The following is a 22,146-nucleotide window of genomic DNA, read 5'->3' as shown; positions in this document are numbered from 1 at the left end:
TTTTTTTTTTTTTTTAAAGATTTTATTTATTTATTTGACAGAGAGAAATCACAAGTAGATGGAGAGGCAGGCAGAGAGAGAGAGAGGGAAGCAGGCTCTCCACTGAGCAGAGAGCCCGATGTGGGACTCGATCCCAGGACTCTGAGATCATGACCTGAGCCAAAGGCAGCGGCTTAACCCACTGAGCCACCCAGGCGCCCGACGTCTAGGTTCTTTCCGTAGTTTGGCTATTGTGCACCTTGCTGCTATAAACATTCAGGTGCTTGTGCCCTTCAGATCACTACTTTTTTTTTTTTAGATTTTTTATTTATTTATTTGCCATAGAGAGAGATCACAAGTAGGCAGAGAGAGAGGGAGAAGCAGGCTCCCCGCTGAGCAGAGAGCCCCGTGCAGGGCTCGATCCCAAAACCCTGGGACCATGACCTGAGCCGAAGACAGAGGCTTAACCCACTGAGCCACCCAGGTGCCCCAGATCACTACATTTGTATCTTTAGGGTAGATACCCAGTAGTGTGATTGCTGGGTCATAGGGTAGCTCTATTTTCAACTTTTTGAGGAACCTCCATGTTGTTTTCCAGAGTGGCTGCACCAGTTTGCATTCCCACCAACAGTGTAGGAGAGCTCCCCCTTCTCAGCATCCTCTCCAATATCTGTTGTTTCCTGACTGTTAATTTTACCATTCTGACTGGTGTGAGGTGGTATCTCATTGTGGTTTTGACTTGTATTTCCCTGATGCTGAGTGATGTAGAGCACTTTTTCATGTGTCTCTTAGCCATCTTGATGTCTTCTTTGCAGAAATATCTGTTCATGTCTTTTGCCCATTTCATGATGGGATTATTTGTTCTTTAGGTGTTGAGTTTGATAAATTTTTTTTGCTTTTTTATAATTTTTTAGCATTTTTTTTAATTTTTATTTTTTATAAACATATATTTTTATCCCCAGGGGTACAGGTCGGTGAATCGCCAGGTTTACACACTTCACAGCACTCACCAATGTCCATAACCCCACCCCCCGAGTTTGATAAATTTTTTTACAGATTTTGGATACTAGCCATTTATCGATATGTCACTAGCAAATATCTTCTCCCATTCTGTCAGTTGTCTTTTGGTTTTGTTGACTTTCCTTTTTGTTGTGCAAAAGCTTTTGATCTTGATGAAGTCCCAGTAGTTCATTTTTGCCCTTGCTTCCCTTGCCTTTGGTGATTTTTCTAAGAAGAAGTTGCTGCAGCTGAGATCAAAGAGGTTACTGCCTGTATTCTCCTTAAGGATTTTGATGGATTCCTGTCTCACATGGAGGTCTTTCATCCATTTTTAGTCTATTTTTGTGTGTGGTATAAGGAAATGGTCCAGTTTCATTCTTCTGCATGTGACTATCCAATCTTCCCAACACCATTTGTTGAAGAGACAACAAATTCTATTCTGTTCCATTGATCTGTGTCCTTTTTTCTGTCAGTACCATACTGTCTTGATTACAGCTTTGTAATAGAGCTTAAAATCTGGAATTGTGATGCCACCAACTTTGGCTTTCTTTTTCAACATTCCTCTGGCTATTTGGGGTCTTTTCTGGTTTCCTATGAATTTTAGGATAATTTGTTCCATTTCTTTGGAAAAAATTGATAGTATTTTGATAGGGATTGCATTAAATGTATAGATTGCTTTAGGTAGCATAGACATTTTCACAATATTTGTTCTTCCAATCTATGAGCATGGAACGTTTTTCCATTTCTTCATGTCTTCCTCAGTTTTGTTCATGAGTACTTTATAGTTTCTGAGTACAGATTGTTTGCCTCTTTTGTTAGGTTTATTCCTAGGTACCTTATGGTTTTGGGTGCAATTGTAAATGGGATCGACTCCTTAATTTCTCTTTCTTCTGTCTTGCTGTTGGTGTATAGAAATGCAACTGATTTCTGTGCGTTTATTTTATATCCTGGCACTTCACTGAATTCCTGTGTGAGGGGAGTTTTGGAGTGGAGTCTTTTGGGTTTTCCACATAAAACCCACATAAAGTATCATATCATCTGCAAAACTGAGAGACGACTTCTTTGCTAATTTGAATGGCTTTTATTTCTTTTCATTGTCTGATTGCCGAGGCGTGGACTTCTAGTACTATGTTGAATAGCAGTGGTGATAATGTACATCCCTGCCATGTTCCTGACCTTAGGGGAAAAGCTCTCAATTTTTCCCCATTGAGAATGGTATTCACTGTGGATTTTTCATAGATGGCTTTGATGATACTGAGGTATGTACCCTCTATCCCTACACTGTGAAGAGTTTTGATGAAGAATGAATGCTGTACTTTGTCAAATGCTTTTTCAGCATCTATTGAGAGTATCATATAGTTCTTGTTCTTTCTTTTATTAATGTATTATATCACATTGATTGATATCTGGATGTTGAACCAGCCTTGCATCCCAGGAATAAATCCCATGTGGTCATGGTAAATCATCCTTTTAATATACTGTTGGATCCTACTGGCTGGTTTTTTGGTGAGAATTTTTGCATCCGTGTTCAAGGATAGTGGTAAGTCACCTTTTTGATGGGGTCTTTGTCTGGTTTGGGGATCAAGGTAATGCTGCCTCATAAAATGAGTTTGGAAGTTTTCTATCCATTTCTATTTTTTGGAACAGTTTCAGGAGAATAGGTATTAATTCTTCTTTAAATGTTTGGTAGAATTCCAAACATATATATACAGATATATTCCCCAGTATATCTGTAATGTCCAGAAGCCGTCTGGTCCTGGGCCCGTTTGTTGGGAGATTTTTGATGACTGCTTCAATTTCTTACTGGTTATGGGTCTGGTCAGGTTTTCTATTTCTTCCTGGTTCAGTTTTGGTAGTTTATATGTCTCTAGGAGTGCATCCATTTCTTCCAGATTGTCCAATTTGCTGGCATATAGTTGCTCATAATATGTTCTTAAAATTGTTTGTATTTCTTTGTTGTTGGTTGTGATCTCTTCTCTTTCATTCATGATTTTATAATTTGGGTCCTTTCTCTTTTCTTTTTGATAAGTCTGGCCAGGGGTTTATGAATCTTATTAATTCTTTCAAAGAACCAGCTCCCAGTTTCATTGATTTGTTCTACTGTTCTTTTGGTTTCTATTTCATTGATTTCTGCTCTCATCTTTATTATTTCTCTTCTCCTGTGGGTTTAGGCTTTCTTTGTTGTTCTTTCTCCAGCTCCTTTAGGTGTAGGTTTAGGTTGTATACTTGAGACATTGTTTCTTGACAAAGGCTTGTATTACTATACTTTCCTCTCAGGACCTCCTTTGCTGTGTCCCAAAGATTCTGAACAGTTGTGTTTTCATTTTCATTTGTTCCCATGAATTTCTTAAATTTTTCTTTAATTTCCTGGTTGACCCATTCATTCTTTAGTAGAATGCTCTTTAGCCTCCATATATTTGAGTTCTTTCCAACTTTCCTCTTGTGATTGAATTCTACTTTCAGAGTATTGTGGTCTGAAAATATGCAGGGAATGATCCCAATCTTTTGGTACTGGTTGAGACCTGATTTGTGACCCAGGATGTGATCTGTTCTAGAGAATGTTCCATGTGCACTAGAGAAGAATGTGTATTCTGTTGCTTTGGGATGGAATACTCTGAATATATCTGTAATGTCCATCTGGTCCGGTGTGTCATTTAAAGCGTTTATTTCCTTGTTGGTATTTTCTTAGATGATCTGTCCATTTCAGTGAGGGGGTTGTTAAAGTCCCCTACTATTATTGTATTATTGTTGATGAAATTCTTTGCTTTTGTTACTAATTGCCTTATATAATTGGCTGCTCCCATGTTAGGGGCATAGATACTTAAAATTGTTAGAACTTCTTATTGGACAGACCATTTAAGTATGATATAACGTCCTTCCTCATCTCTTATTATAGTCTTTGGCTTAAAATCTAATTTGTCTGATATAAGGATTGCCACCCCAACTTTCTTTTGATGTCCATTAGCATGGTAAATTGTTTTCCACCCCCTCACTTTAAATCTGGAGGTGTCTTTGGGTCTAAAATGAGTTTCTTGTAGACAGCATATCGATGGGTCTTGTTTTTTTATCCGTTCTGATACCCTGTGACTTTGATTAGGGCATTTAGCCTCTACATTCAGGATAACTATTGAAAGATATAAATTTAGTGCTATTGTATTGCCTGTAAGGTGACTGTTACTGTATATTGTCTCTGTTCCTTTCGGGTCTATTACTTTTAAGGTCTCTCTTTGCTTAGAGGACCCCTTTCAGTATGTCCTGTAGGGCTGGTCTGGTGTTTGCAAATTCTTTTTTTTTTTTTTTAAGATTTTATTTATTTATTTGACAGAGAGAGGTTACAAGTAGGCAGAGAGAGAGAGGAGGAAGCAGGCTCCCTGCTAAGCAGAGAGCCCGATGCGGGGCTCAATCCCAGGACCCTGGGCTCATGACCTGAGCCAAGGTAGAGGCTTTAACCTGCTGAGCCACCCAGGTGCCCCTGGTGTTTGCAAATTCTTTTAATGTTTGTTTGTCCTGAGAGCTTTTTATCATTCCTTCTATTTTCTTTCTTTCTTTTTTTTTTTTAAGATTTTATCCATTTACTTGACAGACAGATCACAAGTAGGCAGAGAGGCAAGCAGAGAGAGGGGAGGAAGCAAGCTCCCTGGTAAGCAGAGAGCCTAATGTGGGGCTTGATCCCAGGACCCTGGGATCATGACCTGAGCTGAAGGCAGAGGCTTTAACCTACTGAGCCACCCAGACACCCCTCTCCTTCTATTTTCAATGATAGCCTAGCTGGATATAGTATTCTTGGCTGCATATTTTTCTCGTTTAGTGCTCTGAATATATCATGCCAGTCCTTTCTGGCCTGCCAGGTCTCTGTGGATAAGTCTGATGCCAATCTAATATTTCTACCATTGTATATTACAGACCTCTTGTCCCAAGCCGCTTTCAAGATTTTCTTTGTCACTAAGACTTGTGAGTTTTACAACTAGATGAGGGTGTGTGGACCTATTTTTGTTGATTTTGAGGGGGCTTTCTGTGCCTCCTGGATTTTGAAGCTTGTTCCCTTTGCCATATTAGGGAGATTCTCTCATTTGCTCCAGTATACCTTCTGCCCCCCTCTGTCTTTCTTCATCTTCTTGGATCCAAGTTATTCCAATTTTGCTTCATCTTATGGGGTCACTAGTCTCTCGAATTCTCCCCTCATGGTCCAGTAGTTGTTTGTCTCTCTTTTGTTCAGCTTCTTTATTCTCCATCATTTGGTCTTCTATATCACTAATTCTCTCTTTTGCCTCATTTATCCTAGGAATAACAGCCTCCATTTTTTATTGCACCTTATTAAAAGCTTTTTTTATTTCAACTTGGTTGGACTTTAGTTCTTTTATTTCTCAAGAAAGGGATTCTCTAATATCTTCCATGCTTTTTTCAAGCCCAGCTAGCACCTTGATAGTCGTCATTCTGAACTCTAGTTCTAATGTATTATTATGTCTGTATTGATTAGGTCCCTAGTCGTCAGTACTGCCTCTTGTTATTTTTTTTTTGTGGTGAGTTTTTCTGCCTTGTCATTTTATCCAGATAAGAATAGATGAATGTGGAAACAAAATACTGCAAGGGTCTCAAAGACTCCAGAAAAATATACCCTAACCAAATCAGAAGAGACCCGAAATGGGGGGAGAGGAAAAGGAGGGGGGAAAAATATATACATACATTCATACATACATACATACATATTAGACTGGTGAATGGAACAGAGCCACCCATTTGATTTTGGGTGTATTCTGATCTCTTAGAAGAAACTACCTCTGAAAGTTCAAGGAAAGGAAAAAAAAAATATTTATATATATATACACACATACACACACAAATAAGGGTAAATATGGTGAAGAGATGGAATATGACTCTAAAGATGAAAATATAAAAAGATTCTAAAAAGGAATTGATAAGATAAGTTGGTTGGAAAAAGAAAAAAAGGAGAGAATGTGATCAGCCTGGAGACTAAAACAAAGCCATGTGCTAGATTTAAGGTATATTTTGATTAGAAGAAATTGTATCCCAAAATTTTAAAGAAAAAAAATATGTATACAGAACATAAGGGTAAATACAATGAAGGGATAAAATATGACTATAACTATGAAAATTTTAAAAGATTTTTTAAAAGTATTGATAAGATAAAATAGTTTAAAAATGTTAAAAGAGGAAAAGTTAAAAAATAGAGTAAGAAAAAAATTAAATTAAAAAAATTTAACTTTTAAAAAAAAAATTTAAATTTGCAAGACTAAAGGATCATAGGAAAAAAGCCATGAATTCTAATGTGTTGCTTTCCCCTAGCTCTGGAGTTCCACAGTTCTCATTGATCAGTTAACTTGGTCTTGGCTACATGTTCTTGCTGATCTTCTGAGGGAAGGGCCTGTTACAATGATTCTCAAATGTCTTTGCCTGAGGTGGAATTGCACCACCCTTGCCAGGGATCAGGCTAAGTAATCTGCTCATGTTCACTCTTAGTAGCTTTTGTTCCCTGAACGCTTTCTGTAGAGCTTTGGAGAACGGGAATAAAAATAGCAGCCACCCAGTCTCCAGCCGTCCAAGTCGAGAGCGGGGGGCCTCACTCCTCAGTGTACCCTCAGAGAAAAGTAGTGAATCCCTCCTGTCTCCCTGGTGTCCGGCCATGTATCATGCTCACCTGGCTTGTGACCCAAGCATTTCTGTCTCAGGCACACAGCCCTGTTTGGAGTTTCCAAACCCAGCAGACTCCTGCTGTGTGCTCCTGTGCTGCTCCTCCCTGAGGAGGAAGCAGGAGGTCTCTCTGGGTCTGCCACTTGTGGGTCCCTGCTCAAAGAGCAGTGGCCCGACTCTTCCTCAGATCACGATTTAAGGTAACCGCGAGCTGAGAACATACTCTTCAGCTCCATCTCTGAAACCGGCTTCCCGTCTCCAATACCTGGGAGCTCTGCCACATTCAGACACCCCAGTCTTTCTGTGACCTTGTGGGACCTGAGACCACATGGTCTCAGCAAGGATTCCACTCCACGCTTAGCCACAGGTGCAGCGTCCCTCAGCAGAGCAGACTTCTAAAATTTCTTGATTTTGTGCTCCGCTGCTCTACCACTTGTGGGGAGCCAGCCCCTCCCCACTGGCTTCAGATTCACTTCTCCACACATCCTACCTTCCAGAAAGTAGTTTATTTTCTGTTCCTAGAATTGCTGCTCTTCTTCTCTATCTCCTGTTGGGTTTGTAGGTGTTCAGAATGATTTGATAACTATCTAGCTTAACTCCTGGGACCTAATGATATTTCAGTCTCATACTCCTCCACCATCTTGCTTCTTATCTATTATTTTTGAGTACTGTGCCAAATGTTTCAAATTCATTATTTCATTTAATTCTCTATCTAGCCCAATATGATAATGTTTTCTTTTATACATCATGATATAAATGCTTAGGAGTGTTTATTACTTATAAATAATGACATCATCTCATAAGCCTTAGGTATGCATTAGAATCTGATCTTGACTTACCTCCCTAACCTTATCTCCCACATTTGCCCTTTACCCTCCAGTCATACTGATTGTCTCATCACTCCACAAACATTGTAGTTCTTTTTTTTATCTCTGTATTTTTTGCTTATACTGATTCTTCTACTTCGAATATTGAAATGCTTTTATACATCTGATAAACTCTTTATTCTGTAAAAATCAGCTGATTACCTTTCTGAAGAAACCATTGTACACTTCTCCAAGCAGAATTTATTGCCCAGATTTCCACAGGATCCTGGGACATTCAGGCAGTGTTTTATGATACACTTTCTCAAGAACAAGACCATGTCTGCATTATCTTTGTATTACCAGTACAACAAAGCCTGATGAATATTGAGTGTACTCAGTGAGTACTTAATGAATAAAGGAATGAGTTTATGAATGGCACTGTATAATCCCCCATGCCATTTGACCAAAATAATCTTAGAAAAGATTGGCTGATGAGGAGTGAACCAATAGACCATGATGCAGTGAAAGATTAGGGAGTTAAAATGTACATGTCCTTTTCCAGGGTTTGATGTTCTTAATATTGAATAGCATCCAGAGCTTAGAAATTTAGCATTATGAAACTGTGTTTGGTTCCTAAAATTCTTAATTAGGTGACATTGTTCCATTTTGCCTCAAACTGTGATAGAAATACAGGCTTTGGTATCTGGCTTTGGTACTAGATACATAATAGATAGTAAATAAGTAATGATTTGAAATTTGAAAGAAGAGTCTATTTTCATTTATTTTCTTTGAACTGAATTTGTAGGTTATTTTTATATACCAGGAGAATTGTGGGATTATCTCCCTGGCATCAGTAATCCCAGAGAAGAATTTGATTACCTTTAGAGAAATGTTTTCATTACCACTCTCCCTAAAACAATTTTTTTTTAGTGCCTCTCTTTTTGTTTCTTCCCCCCATAGAAATCCGATACCAGCATCAGTGATTTCTTCAGTGAAGATGATATTGTCGCTTCTAAAAAAATGAACCAGTCTAAAGCTCTTGCCAAATCTCCTAAGCTTGTGGAGTCAAGTGATCCTAAGTTGAAGAAAAGGGCAGCGGGCAAGAAAAATAGGTGAGGCTATGATTGAGGAAAAAGCAAAGGAAGATTATTTTTACAAGATCTCCTAGGGGGCCTGGGTGGCTCAGTGGGTTGGAGCCTCTGCCTTAGGCTCAGGTCATGATCCCAGGGTCCTGGGATCGAGTCCTGCATTGGGCTCTCTGCTCAGCAGGGAGCCTTCTCCACTCCCCCATCTCTGCCTGCCTTTGCCTACTTATGATCTCTCTCTCGCTGTCAAATAAATAAATAAAATCTTTAAAAAAAAAAAAAAAATCTCCTAAAGTAAATGATCTGTATTTGCCCAGAACTATCATCCTAGTTAAGTGAGTTCACTAAGTAGTTCACTAAGTATTGAATCCTTAAAAGTGTAATAATATGAAAAGATGGATACAATAAAATGGTTGAGAAAGCAGAATTCTAGGTTGAATGTGTGCTATCCTAGACTGTAGAAAATATGAATAAAGAAAACAAATGAAAACGAATACACAGAAGTGATGATAGTAGTTATATTGAAGTAGTATGTTAACTGAGGTGTAATGCCTGTAGCCCTTATAAGAAAAGCTAATTCTGGGGGCTCCTGGGTGGCTGTCTTTAAATGTCTGCCTTTGGCTCATGTCATGATCCCAGGGTCCTGGGATCGAGCCCCACATTAGGCTCCCAGGGAGCCTGCTTCTCCCTCTACCTGCTGCTCCCCCTGCTTGTGTTTCCTCTCTGGCTGTCTCTCTGCCAAATAAATAAATAAAATCTTGGAAAAAGAAAAAAGAAAACCTAATTCTGTAACATCCGTTTCTATACTTGTGTGGAGATAAGTCTTTATATTAGAAGAATGGTTTTGCATTTTTTGAAATTTCTTTCACTCTGGGTTAGGACCGGAATTCTATTGATTAAAGTCATCTCTTAGTCCTTGATAACTTGTGAATTAGATACTTGACTGCCCTTCCTCTTTCCTCTTTTTCCTCTTTCATGCTGGGCTTTGGACTGTCTGTTTTACTGTCTATGTGAACTCCTTTCAGAAATTTGGTTGAACAACAGATGATATCAGAAACTCCAGAAGATGCCCAAGTGATGACACTAAGTGTGGATAGATTGGCCCTTTTGGGTAGAACACATTCAGTCAGAATCATCATCGAAACAATGATCGTTCCTCCAGATAGTCCCCAGATGACCCCTGGCAAGAAAAGCTTTTCCGGCAGACCACTTAAGCTAACAGCAATAAAAAAGCGGTACGTCTCTAACATGGAAAAGCTAAATTTGATATTTCTGGAATGTGTGTGATGGTAATAGTAATTAATAAATAATATATATAATATATAAAAATATATAACATGATAAAAAATAAAATTATAAAATAAATAATTGTATAACATTTTATGATTTATAAGTTACTTTAATATGAATCCATCAACAAAAATGTTTTCAAAAATGAATTCCTCACTAGGTGTCAAGACCAATACTAGGTAAGTGTGAGAAAAAAGGAAATTGAGACCCTGACTCTGTTGTTATATACTTTACAGTCAGCACAATACAGACATATTTAAGAGGCTGTAGGATGCAAAATAGGTGTTTTATATTAAAAAATACTTTGGAAGATTTGTAGACATTCTGTGATAATTTTCCAGCTTCTACAAATATCAAATCATTGTTATAGCCTGAAACTAATATGTTATATGTCAGTTATGTCTCAATAATAGATAGGTAAAAGACAGAGTAAGTAAACTATGTGAGCACAAGGTAAAACTTGCCTGATAGGATTGGTGAAGGCTTTCAAGAGACCAGATAGGTCCTCTGAGGATCTGAGATGCTGAATATAGGACCTTGAAAGATATGTAGGATTGATCAAATAATAAATATGTTCATTTGTTAGTTGGTTTATGTTTAAATCACTTTTTTTGGTTTTGATTTTTAGCACCTTCTTTGTGGAATATCACTTTCCTGTGGGCTTTTCTAAAAATGGATTGGGAAAGACAGCTTTGATCACCGAGGTCGTTCGACTTGCCTCCAGTAAAATTACAGATGGAAGTAAGAGAAAGACTAGTTTTCTCTTCCTTAGACATTTTTACTGTGGAAGAATTTTTCAATCCCTAAATATTCATCTGACTTTTATAGTACCGTAAAATCACAGAGTTAGAAAGAGTTGTGAAGTGAATCTACCACCATTCTTTTATTTTATAAGTGAGGACACTGCCCCAGAGGCCCTATGACTATCCTGTTGCAAGGCAGCAAGTCAGTAACATACCTGAGACTAGAATGCAGAGCTCCTGATGCTTAGAGCACATTTGCTGGACTCTTACCATTTTTCTTTTATTCCCTTTTTTAAAAAACTTTATCAAGATAAAATTCACAGGGCGCCTGGGTGGCTCAGTGGGTTAAGCCGCTGCCTTCGGCTCAGGTCATGATCTCAGGGTCCTGGGATCAAGTCCCGCATCGGGCTCTCTGCTCATCAGGGAGCCTGCTTCCCTCTCTCTCTCTGCCTGCCTCTCCGACTACTTGTGATTTCTCTCTGTCAAATAAATAAATAAAATCTTTAAAAAAAAAAAAAGATATAATTCACATATTATACAATTTAACCATTTAGAGTGTTCGTTGAACCCATTGAAGAGTTCAGTAGTTTTTGTATATACAAAGAGCTGTACAACCATCATGATCTAATTTTAGAACATTTTCATCCCCCCAAAAGAAATCTCTTACTCATTAGCATTCACTCTTCATTTTCCTGTCTCCACCCCCACCCACACTAAACAACCCCAATCCATTTCTGTCTATCATTTTACTCATTCTGAACATTTCATGTAAATGGAATCATACAGTATGTGATTTTTGTAACTGGATTCTTTGACTTACCATAATATTTTCAAATTTGATCTATGTTATGATATGTTTCGGTACTTTTTTCTTTATTGTGGCTGTATAATATTTCATCATATGACTTTATCACATTTGGTTATCCATTCCTCAGCTGATGGGCATTTGGGTTGTTTCTGCTTTTTGGCTATTGTGGAGAATGCTTTTCTGAGTATTTGTGTACACGTTTTTGTGCGGATATAATGTTTTCATTTCCCTTCAGTGTATACCTAAGAGTGGACTTGCTGGGTCATATGGCAACTATATGTTTTAACGTTTTGAAGAACTGCCAGACAGTTTTCATTAGTTGCTCTACTATTTTACATTCTCAGCAGCAGTGTGTGGAGGTTTCCAATACTCCACATACTCACCAACCCTCGTTATCTTTCATTATTTTTTTATTGTAGCCATCTTAGGGGTTATGAAGTAGTATCTCACTGTGGTTTTGATTTGCATTTCCCAATAACTAATGGTGTTGAGTGTGTTTCCCGGTGCTTATTGTCTGTTTGTGTATCTTAGAGAAATGTCTGTTGCAATTCTTTGTCCATTTTTAAGTTGTTACCGGATTACAAGAATTCTTTATATATCCTTTATATATCCTAAGGTCCTTATAAGTTACATAAGGCCCTTATGAGTTACATATTCTGGATATGAAACTATTGCGAGAGCTTTGATTTTGAGTATTTTCTCCCATTAGTGGGCTGTCCTTTCAGATTCTAAGTACTATCATTTATAGCACAAATGTTTTGAATTTTACTCTTGCCCAATTTTTTTCTTTTTTTGCATGTGCTTTTGATACTGTCTTTTTTTTCTATTTTAAGGGTTTCTAATACAAAAAAGTAAAAGGTTAATATAATAAACATTTATGTTCCTGTTATCCAAAGTTATATAACTTTATAACAGATTTTGTGAGTTTCTTTGCATTGGTTATCCAGTTTGATCCATGAACAGTTCATCAGTATTGAATTCCTTCTCTGGGAGGTAGTTTATTTATTTATTTATTTTTCTCTGGGAGGTAGTTTAAAGAGTAAAAGATATGGTCCTAATTCTCCTACACATTCAAGTAACATTCCAGTACAGCCTGGTAATGATGGATTTTTAAATTTTTATTTTGCTTTGTTTTATTTGTTTTTTTTAACTAGATAGAATCCATTCACTTGGTTCAAAATCTTTGTAGGCAATGTTGTAAATTTTCTATTATTCCTAAGGTATTTCATGCATATTTAAGCAAGTATGTTTATCCTTTTCACCCTCTCATTTTAATCCAAATATTAGTGTACCTTATGCCCTGTTCTGTACGTTGTCTTTAACAGTGTATCTTAGTAATTTTTTTCATACCAGGACATAAAGAACTCAGTCTTCCCAGTCCTTTCTGGCCACATAATATTCCCTTGTATGACTATGCCATAACTTAAACACCTCTTATTAATATATTACTGTTTAGGTTGTTTTCAGTCTTATTGTTAAAAACGGTGATTCAATAGAAAAATTTTGAACATGCATCATTTCTCATTTATATGAGTATATCCAGTACAAACATTAAAAATACTTATTTACTCTTCCTTTACATTTTTAATAATTTAAATTTAGTTTAACCAACATATACTTTATTATTACTTTTAGAGGTAGAATTTAGTGATTCATCAGTTGCATATAACACCCAGTGCTCATTCCATCAAGTGCCCTCCTTAATGCCCATCACCCTGTTACCCCACCTCCAGCAACCCTCAGTTTGTTTCCTAGAGTTAAGTCTCTCACAGTTTGTATCCTTCCGTGTTTTTAGTTGTTTTTTTTTTTATTTTTCCTTCCCATATGTTCATCTGTTTTGTTTCTTAAATTCCACATATGAGTGAAATCATGTGATATTTGTCTTTCTCTGACTGACATATATCATTTAGCATAATACCCTCTAGTTCTACCCAAGTCATTGCAAATGGCAAGATTTCATACTTTTTAATGGCTGAATAATATCCCAGCATGTGTGTGTGTGCGTGTGTGTGTGTACACACATACTACATCTTCTATTTTATCCATTCATCTATCGATGGACATCTGGGCTCTTTCCATAGTTTGGCTATTGTGGACATAGCTACTATAAACATTGGGGTGCATGTGCCCCTTGGAATCACTATATTTGTATCCATTAGGTAAATACCTTGTAGCACAATTGCTGGGTCTTAGGGTAGCTCTATTTTTAACTTTTTGAGGAACCTCTTTTCTGTCTTCAAGAGTGATTGGGCGCCTGGGTGGCTCAGTGGGTTAAAGCCTCTGCCTTCAGCTCAGGTCATGATCTCAGGGTCCTGGGATCGAGTCCCACATCGGGCTCTCTGCTCAGCAGGTAGCCTGCTTCCTTCTCTCTCGCGTGCGCGCGCGTGCGCGCTCACTGCCTGTCTCTCTGCCTACTTGTAAAATAAAATTTTTTTTTTTTAAAAACATTAAAAAAAAAAAAGAGTGGTTGCACCAATTTGCATTCCCACAGTGTAAGAGGGTTCCCCTTTCTCCATATCCTTGCCAACATCTTTTTTTTTCCTGTGTTGTTAATTTCAGCCATTCTGACCGTTGTTCCATTCTGTAGATATAGCAAAATTTGTTTATTCATTCATCTGTTGATGAGCACTTGGGTTGTTTATAATTTTTAACTATTACCAATAAATCTGTTATAAACATTCTTGTACAAGTATTTGTATGGACATATATTTCCTTTTTTCTCTCTCTCTTTTTTTATAAAGAGTTTATTTATTTATTTGACAGAGATCACAAGTAGGCAAAGAGGCCGCAGAGAGAGGAGGAAGCAGGCTCCCTGCTGAGCAGAGAGCCTGGTCCGGGGCTGGATCCCAGGACCCTGAGATCATGATCTGAGCTGAAGGCAGAGGCTTTAACCCACTGAGCCACCTAGGCACCCCCTGAGCGCATATGTTTGACATTCATTTCTCATAGCAAAACTAGTGCAACAGAGCACTGCTTATCTTCTCTGTACTATATGCAGGGTTTTCTCTTTGTCTCTGCTTCTTCAATCCCTACAACCCTAACACTTGTGAAATTATGCTGACTAGATTTCTTTTTTTAATTTTTAAGATTTTATTTATTTATATGAGAGAGAGAATGTATAAGCAGGGGGAAGAGCAGAGGGAGAGGGACAAGCAGACTCCCTGATGAGCACAGACCCCAACTGACTGCAGGGCTCAAAACCAGGACCCCTGAGATCATGACCTGAGTAGAAGTCAGACCCTTAACTGACTAACCCACCCAGGTGCCTGACTAGACTTCTGAAAGAGATTTTAGTTAGATCAAAAGAGAAGCAGGTTGTGTCAAAGCTCAGATTGATGATGGCTGTAGTTGGGTGGACTGACATGTGCTTATGTGTTTGGTTCTCCTTACAGTGGTGAATTTCCAGCAGCGATTTGTGTTTCCGGTACATTTTGGTGGCCCAATGATAGAACACTGGTGGAATTCCAACCTCACTTTCCAAATTTACACAAAGAAAACCCCACAGAAAAAGGTACTTAAGTGATTTTGACCTTCGCCTTATCAATACACTAGGGAATTAGAATATACTTAAAATTATATTCCTACCTAAACTAGGAATTTCTCCAGGCTCAACCACTGCTTATTATTGTTTCTAATCTCTGTTTGCTATTTGTTATAAGCAAGATATACTAAAGACCCTACACAAACATACTAGCAAATTTAATCATTACAACTCTGTGAATTAGGTACATTATTATCTTTATTTTATAGACAAAGAAACTGAGATTTGGTGAAGTTCAGTAACTCGTTTAAGATCACTCAAGCTAATAAAAGATAAAGCCAGGCAGGACTCTACCTCGTGTTCTGACTTTAGACCCTAAGTTCTTAACCTCTTCACTGTATTCCCTGCAACAGAGAGGGGACTATTTGAACTGATACAGGTTATAAGCCTTAATTTGAGACTCTATTTCTTATTTTCAGGTAGAATATATAGAGGTCCAAGATAATACAATGTGGATAGCAGTTTTGATCATCTTATAAACTTATTCCAAGTTTATAAAATTCACTTGCAATTGGTACAGCATAAATCGATAAACTATGTCCTGAGTAGTTTTTAACTTATTTTAGTAAAACTACTGAAATCTTTCTAATCTTTGATCTCCTCTTGGTATGGATAGCATGAGGAATGTATCTTGAGGGTTTTTTTTTTGTGTGTGTGTCTTTTCAGAGGATATAATTAATACAAGTTCTTTTTGAAGAATATACTAAAATAAGAAGAGGTGGAAAAACACATAATTCTACAACCTCAAGACTGCCTCTGCAAATATTTCAGTATATTTACATTGAATCACCTAGCTAATGGCTTCTTTCTAATAAAAGAGTTGTACGTGTTTTTGGCAGAGAACTTGAGAAAATATTTCTGAAAAGCAAAAACTATCTATAATCCCATCACCAAGAAATAACTGTTAATATTTTTGTTTCACTTCTGTTTTTTTTCAAATGGTTACAATACATTGGCAAATCTTTGACAGTATTGGGATAATTTTATTTACAGTTTTTTTATCCTGCTTTTTAAAAAATTTAACATTATGTTTATAAATATTTGAAGATTTGCTGTATATTACTTAACACCCTCTTTTTACCAAACATGGTAAATACTGTTCATACTGTTCATATTATTTCAGATTTTTTGTAAACGCTATTGACTGTATATTATTGCATTATAACAATGTGCTGTAATTAACTTAATTCCTGATTATTGGACCTCTTGTTATTTCTAATTGTTAATTTTTGAAGTATACATATTTGTCTATAAGCTTTTTATGTATTTGTTACTTCTGTAGTATAAATTCCCAGAAGTGGAACTACTGGGCTTAAGAGTGAATATTTAAAGCTTCTAATATTTAATGCCAAATTTGCTGTTCAGAAGTATGTTGCCAGTTTATATTCCCAATTTCACACGTTTTGAAGTTGAACCCTTTTTGTAAAGAACTAACTCTTAAAATAGAAAAAAGATTTTCTTCCAACCTCTTGGTAACTCATGAAACCCTCTATAATCTTCTAGAGAGAAGTAGTGACCCCCAGAATGGGGACGAAAGTATGGCAGAATGTAGGTTGCCACTTAAAGATGCCTCAGTCAAATAGTTAAGCTATTTACTTCATAAAGTCTGGGCTCCTTTCTAAGCTGTACTATGTTATCACTTCAGTTAAAATACCCTGTGGCTTGTCTTTAATTTAACCTAAAGTTTTTCTTTTCTTCTTCTCTCAGCCAGAAGTCATTGGATCTGCATCACTGCCTTTACGAACTGTCATTCAGTCTGAGTTGCTTTCTTTCAGTAACCAGCTTCCAGTGCAACAAGAGAATGGTCAGACTCCACTGGGCCCCCTTAAGGTACATAGATACACATTCAGGTAGTCAAGTATTATGAAGTATATCTTACTGGCTGGCACTGAATGAGAAAAATCAGAGTCTCTCCTCTTGCAACTTCTGTTAAAATAGGGCAGCAGAGTTGCTGTGAAGGAAATAAACAGTAAAATGTGAAAGTGAATATGTGGGAGAAAGTAGGGGGCTTTTGGTCAGAGAAGGTCTAAAGAAGTGACATTTTAGGTAAGATTTGAAGGAGAGGAAGAGGCACCAAGTAAAAAGTAGAGGGAAAATCATACCAAAGAAGGGAAATAACACATGCAGAGGCCCTAAAGCAGTGTCGTTGCCATAGGATAGGGAGCCAGGAGGGAGAATGGTAAAAAATAAGATTGGACTGGCATGTGGAAGCCATATCATTCAGAGCTTTGTAGATCTATGTAAATTGTTTAGATTTTATCATAAGAGCCAAGAAAGGACATCGAAGTGGGACAGTGACATTTGAATTACCTTTTTTTTTTTTGAGAGAGCAAGCACAAGCAGGAGGGGCAGAGGGAGAGGAATCTGAAGCAGACTTCACGCTGAGCATGGAGCTCAATGTGGAGCTCAGTCCCACAACCCTGAGATCACAATGTAAACCAAAACACTGAGTCAGATGTTTAACCAGCTGCATCACCTAGGCACCCTGATTTACATTTTTAAAAGGTAACTGTGGAAAATACATTGTAGGGGACAAGAAGAAAAATAGAAACTTACATTAGTCCAGAAAAGAGATAACTGATGGCTTGGAGTAGAGTAATTGGATATAAACAAGGAAAAAAGTGACTGAGTTTATGGTCTGGTGGAATGAATTCTGATGTATAATTCTTTGGAGAGAGGGTTCTTTCCTTGTATTCAGAAGCTACAGGATTTCTTAGATGGCACAATTTGAATGTGTGGCTTCAATATAGCATTGTCTTATTGTTCTTGTGAGCTTTTAAAATAATCACAGCCAGGGGCACCTGGGTGGCTCAGTGGGTTAAAGCCTCTGCCTTCGGCTCGGGTCATGATCCCAGGGTCCTAGGATTGAGCCCCACGTCAGGCTCTCTGCTCAGCGGGGAGCCTGCTTCCTCCTCTCTCTGCCTGCTTCTCTTCCTACTTGTAATCTCTGTCTGTCCAATGAATAAATAAAATATTAAAGAAAGAAAAAAAATAATAATCACAGCCATACCTATGACATTTCCATGGCTCTTCATTATCCAAAAGATAAAAATACAGGGCTCCCCATAAGGTCCTAGCCTATCACTTACAGCTTCCCTAGAATCAATAAGGTATCATGCTGGTTTTTACCTCCATGGTTTTGATCTTGATTTTCACCCTACTGCCTCCTCTTGGAAGCCCTCTCTGCCTACTTTTTGGTCTTCTCAGTAATAAATAACATTTAGTTTTAAAGACTGGTGTAATTGTCATTATGAAAAATTAACACTACATTTCTCTTCCATAATCAAAAGTTTTATTTTTTGTTTGCCTAGTTCAGTTCTGGACTGCAAGTTTAAAAATCAGAAAAGAAGAATTAATGGAACTGATGGACTAGAAATTGTTTTTGTCCTGGCTATATTGTGGGAAATACTGTTCTAGATAGATTGCTGTCCATAATTAATAGCAAGAAAGAAGTTTGCTGTGGGTTTTAAATAAAGGGAACAGCAAGTCCCCTTTTATTCCTAATGACTTTAAACTTAGAGAAAAATTGCAAAAATAGTACAAAGAACTCACATACCCTTTATGGAGACTCACCAATTACTAACATTTGTCACATTTGCTTTATAATCATCTACCTCCTGTCTCTCCCTTTCTCACTTGTCTTTTTTCCTTTGTCTCCCTCTGCATCCCCCCCCCACACACCCACACACAATTTTGTTCTGAACTATTTGAGAATATGTTATAGACATCTTGCATCTTTCCCCCCAAATTCTTGTATTTCCTAAGAACAAGGACATGATCAGACACAACACTGTACAGTTATAAAAATCAACTTAACCTTGATAATGTCCACAGTCCATATGCAGATTTCACCAGTTGTGCCAATACATCCATTTATAGAATTTTTTTTCCAGTCCAGGATTACCTATCACATTTGTCATCTCTCTCTAATCTCCTTTATTTTTTTTTAAAGATTTTGGGGTGCCTGGGTGGCTCAGTGGGTTAAAGCCTCTGCCTTCAGCTCAGGTCATGATCCCAGGGTCCTGGGATCGAGCCCCACATCGGGCTCTCTGCTCAGCGGGGATCCTGCTTCCTCCTCTCTCTCTGCCTCCTTGTGATCTCTCTCTCTGTCAAGTAAATAAATAAAATCTTTTAAAAAAAAAAGATTTTATTTATTTATTTGACACACAGAGAGAGATCACAAGCAGGCAGAGGAGGGGGGAAAGCAGGCTCCCTACTGAGCAGAGCGCTCAATGCAGGACTCTATTCCAGAACCCTGAGATCATGACCCGAGCGGAGCCAAAGGCAGAGGCTTAACCCACTGAGCCATCCAGGCACCCTCTAATCTCCTTTAGTTAGTCTGTAACAGTTTTGCAACCGTTCTTTGTCTTTGAGTACTTTGATATTTTTTAAAAATAAAGCCTGTTATTTTGTAGACTGTCCTCCATTGAGGTTTATCTGTATCACTTACCACTATAATGATTGTAAGGTGATGATTTTCTAACTCCTCCCTTATGTTTTTACTAGTTGCGTTCTACTATACAGAAGAGTTGTCCTTTCTCCCATATTTATTTTTGTTGGGATAGACTCATGGACTTTTACATTATTCAATAGGTTCTAATCCATTACTATTATTATTCATTTTGATGCTCAGATTGTCCCAGATTTGGCCAATGTGAGCTCCTTTGATTGAATTCTGTATCCTTTCTCCTTTCAATATGCCTGCATCCTTTTCTGAGCACTTCCTTATTTTCCAGCACAAGATGATGTTCCACGTTCATCTTGTATTATTGATAAATCATCTGGCTAGCTTCTCTTAATCCTAATAAGGTAATGTATATACAGTCTATTAGTGTTCTTACTATTATGGTATTTGAGAATGAGTTAATTATTTTCTAACAATCCAATTTGCCTCTGGCTCCAAAATGCTGATTCTGATTTCAGAAGACATACTTGCTAACTCTCTTCCTTTTGTGTTTTATAGGTAACTATAGAGCTTGTTATAGATAACAAGGATTTCACTGGTGTGAATACTAAATTAAGTAGCAGCACCCAACATAACCCACCTTGTGCTCTTACAAGTCCAAATAAGACACTTTCAGAACCTGGTCAATATGTTACCTGTACCAAAAATCCAGAGAACCTCAATCAAATTCACAAAGAAGCTGCAAAGAAAGTGCAAAATTTGGTGCTCCCCAAACCAAAGTCACCAAGTCCTGTCATATCAAATCCTTCAACCTTCATGAATGTGCCAGCCTCTCACAATTTAGCAAATCAGACAAATGGGTCAACAAAAGAGACTTCTTTGCTATTGCATGTGCTGTTGATGGTTCCAGATGGGAAAGATTTCATTACTGGAGAGTCTGACAAACAACCACCGTGCAATGTTTATTTAAATTGCAAACTTTTCAGCACAGAGGAAGTCACCAGATCTGTCATCGCATGGGGCACAACACAACCAGTCTTTAACTTTTTACAGGTAACTTTGTACATTCCATATCCATTAGGGATGTATGGGGGCAGAGACGTGTGTGTTTCCCAAATCATAATTCCATTATGAAAGAAACCTAGAATGTTCAGACTGGGAGAGACCTTTGTAATTGTCTGTAGATCTATATATGTAGATCCATTGCCACTGTGGGACTGGAAAAGGAAAGGACATTGTCATCATTTTAAAACTTGTGTCTTCATTTCCTTGTGTTCTGTCTCAGCTTATATGGTTTCCCACTGTTTCTTTGCCCAAGTTCTGAATTGTATTCCTCTCGGCTTCCTCTAGAATTAAACTTTCCCCATTCTTTTCTGTATCTCCAAACTCTCACTCAGTCAACTTTTTAATATATTTTTTCTCTCCTTTATTCCTCTGCTTATTTTAGTACTTATCTTGCTTGATTTCTCTGTAGGATTTGATACTTTTGCTTAAATTGTTTCCTTTCTTGATATTTTTGTAACTCTACTCTGACTTTCTTCCTGAATCAACAAGTATTCTTTTTCAGTCTATGGGCCAGTAGGAAAAGAGTGGTGACCCCAACACTTACTTTCTTTCTTTCTCTTACCTTTAATTACTGTTGCTCCTGTTCATTGTTCCTTGGTACTCTTTCAAACTAGTCCTCTTTTCCCACAGCCACTACGTCTATTCCCATAGCTTCAGCTATTATTTTTATGAAAATAACTTCCAAATCCATATTTCCATGTAGGCCAGCTTTTCTGATCAGGTTTCTGATCTCTCTAACTGCTGGTCATCATCCCCAGATGTGTCAAAAGCTCTGTACACTTGGCTTAGACCTAATGTGCCGCCTGCCAAATCAGTGATATTCAATAAAGGTTTTAATTTTAATTTCTCAATAAAAAAGGAATTCAGATATGTCAAAATCTGATTTTATTATTTCTTCCAGATCTGTTCCACCTCCTCCTATCTGCCCTAATTTATATTGTAATGTACTCAGAAACCCAAGCAGAACCTGAGAGGTATCCTCAACTCTTTATTACATAATTATTCACCAAATCCAGTAGATGCTGCAAACTTAATTATCTCCAGAATAAATCTTCTTACCTAAACTCAATTGCCAGTGCTTTCATTCACACCCCCTTTCTTATTACAAATGGCCTTCAGTCTAGTCTGTTTCTGGTCTTTCCCTATCCATTCCTTTTTGTATCAGTAAGGATGATCTTTCTAAAACATTAACCTGAATATTTTCCTCCCCTGCTTTAAACTTTTCAGTGATTTCCCCATAGCCTTCAGAATAGAATCCAGATGTCTACTGTGGACTGCAAAACCCTTTAAGAACTGTCTTCCCTTCTGAATTCTTCCCTCCACACTAGATAGTGGCAGTTATGTTCAGCTACTTGAGGTTTCATAAACGTTCTCTTTCCCTACTGCCGGGTCTTTATTTTTTTTTTTTTTTATATTTATTTATTTGACAGACAGAGATCTCAAGTAGGCAGAGAGAGAAGAGGAAGCAGGCTCCCTGCCGAGCAGAGAGCCCAATGCGGAGCTCGATCCCAGGACCCCAGAACCATGACCCAAGCCGAAGGCAGAGGCTTTAACCCACTGAGCCACCCAGATGCCCCACCGCCATGTCTTTACATGTACTTTTCCTTCTGCCTTGCATTTCCTACTCTACCTTCATGACTCCTATTAAAGGTTTTTGTACTAGCTAACTGCTTTTTTTTTTCCTAAAATTTTATTTATTTATTTGACAGAGATCACAAGTAGGCAGAGTCAGAGAAAGGGGGCGCAGCAGGCTCCCAGCTGGGCAGATCGATGCCA

At 37.7% G+C, this 22,146-nt stretch overlaps 1 protein-coding gene across 13 annotated transcripts in view; it reads left to right on the top strand.

The window, feature by feature from the left end:
* Positions 1-22,146, top strand: part of C2CD3 (C2 domain containing 3 centriole elongation regulator) — a 147,695-nt gene that overhangs the window by 43,627 nt on the left and 81,922 nt on the right. For all 13 annotated transcript variants that reach the window (XM_013064298.2, XM_045071359.1, XM_004768069.3 and 10 more), the window contains 6 exons: positions 8,394-8,545; positions 9,544-9,753; positions 10,437-10,549; positions 14,752-14,870; positions 16,608-16,730; positions 19,864-20,358. In XM_013064298.2, coding sequence (XP_012919752.1) covers positions 8,394-8,545; positions 9,544-9,753; positions 10,437-10,549; positions 14,752-14,870; positions 16,608-16,730; positions 19,864-20,358 — 1,212 coding nt within the window. The remainder of the gene's footprint in view (positions 1-8,393; positions 8,546-9,543; positions 9,754-10,436; positions 10,550-14,751; positions 14,871-16,607; positions 16,731-19,863; positions 20,359-22,146) is intronic.

The sequence above is a fragment of the Mustela putorius genome, unplaced genomic scaffold (genome assembly GCF_011764305.1).
Source record: "Mustela putorius furo isolate JIRA1106 unplaced genomic scaffold, ASM1176430v1.1 tig00003987_pilon_pilon_pilon, whole genome shotgun sequence".
In the NCBI taxonomy this organism is placed as follows: domain Eukaryota; kingdom Metazoa; phylum Chordata; class Mammalia; order Carnivora; family Mustelidae; genus Mustela; species Mustela putorius.
Note: the sequence above shows the minus strand (reverse complement) of the source record. Positions and strands in the feature narration are given on the sequence as shown.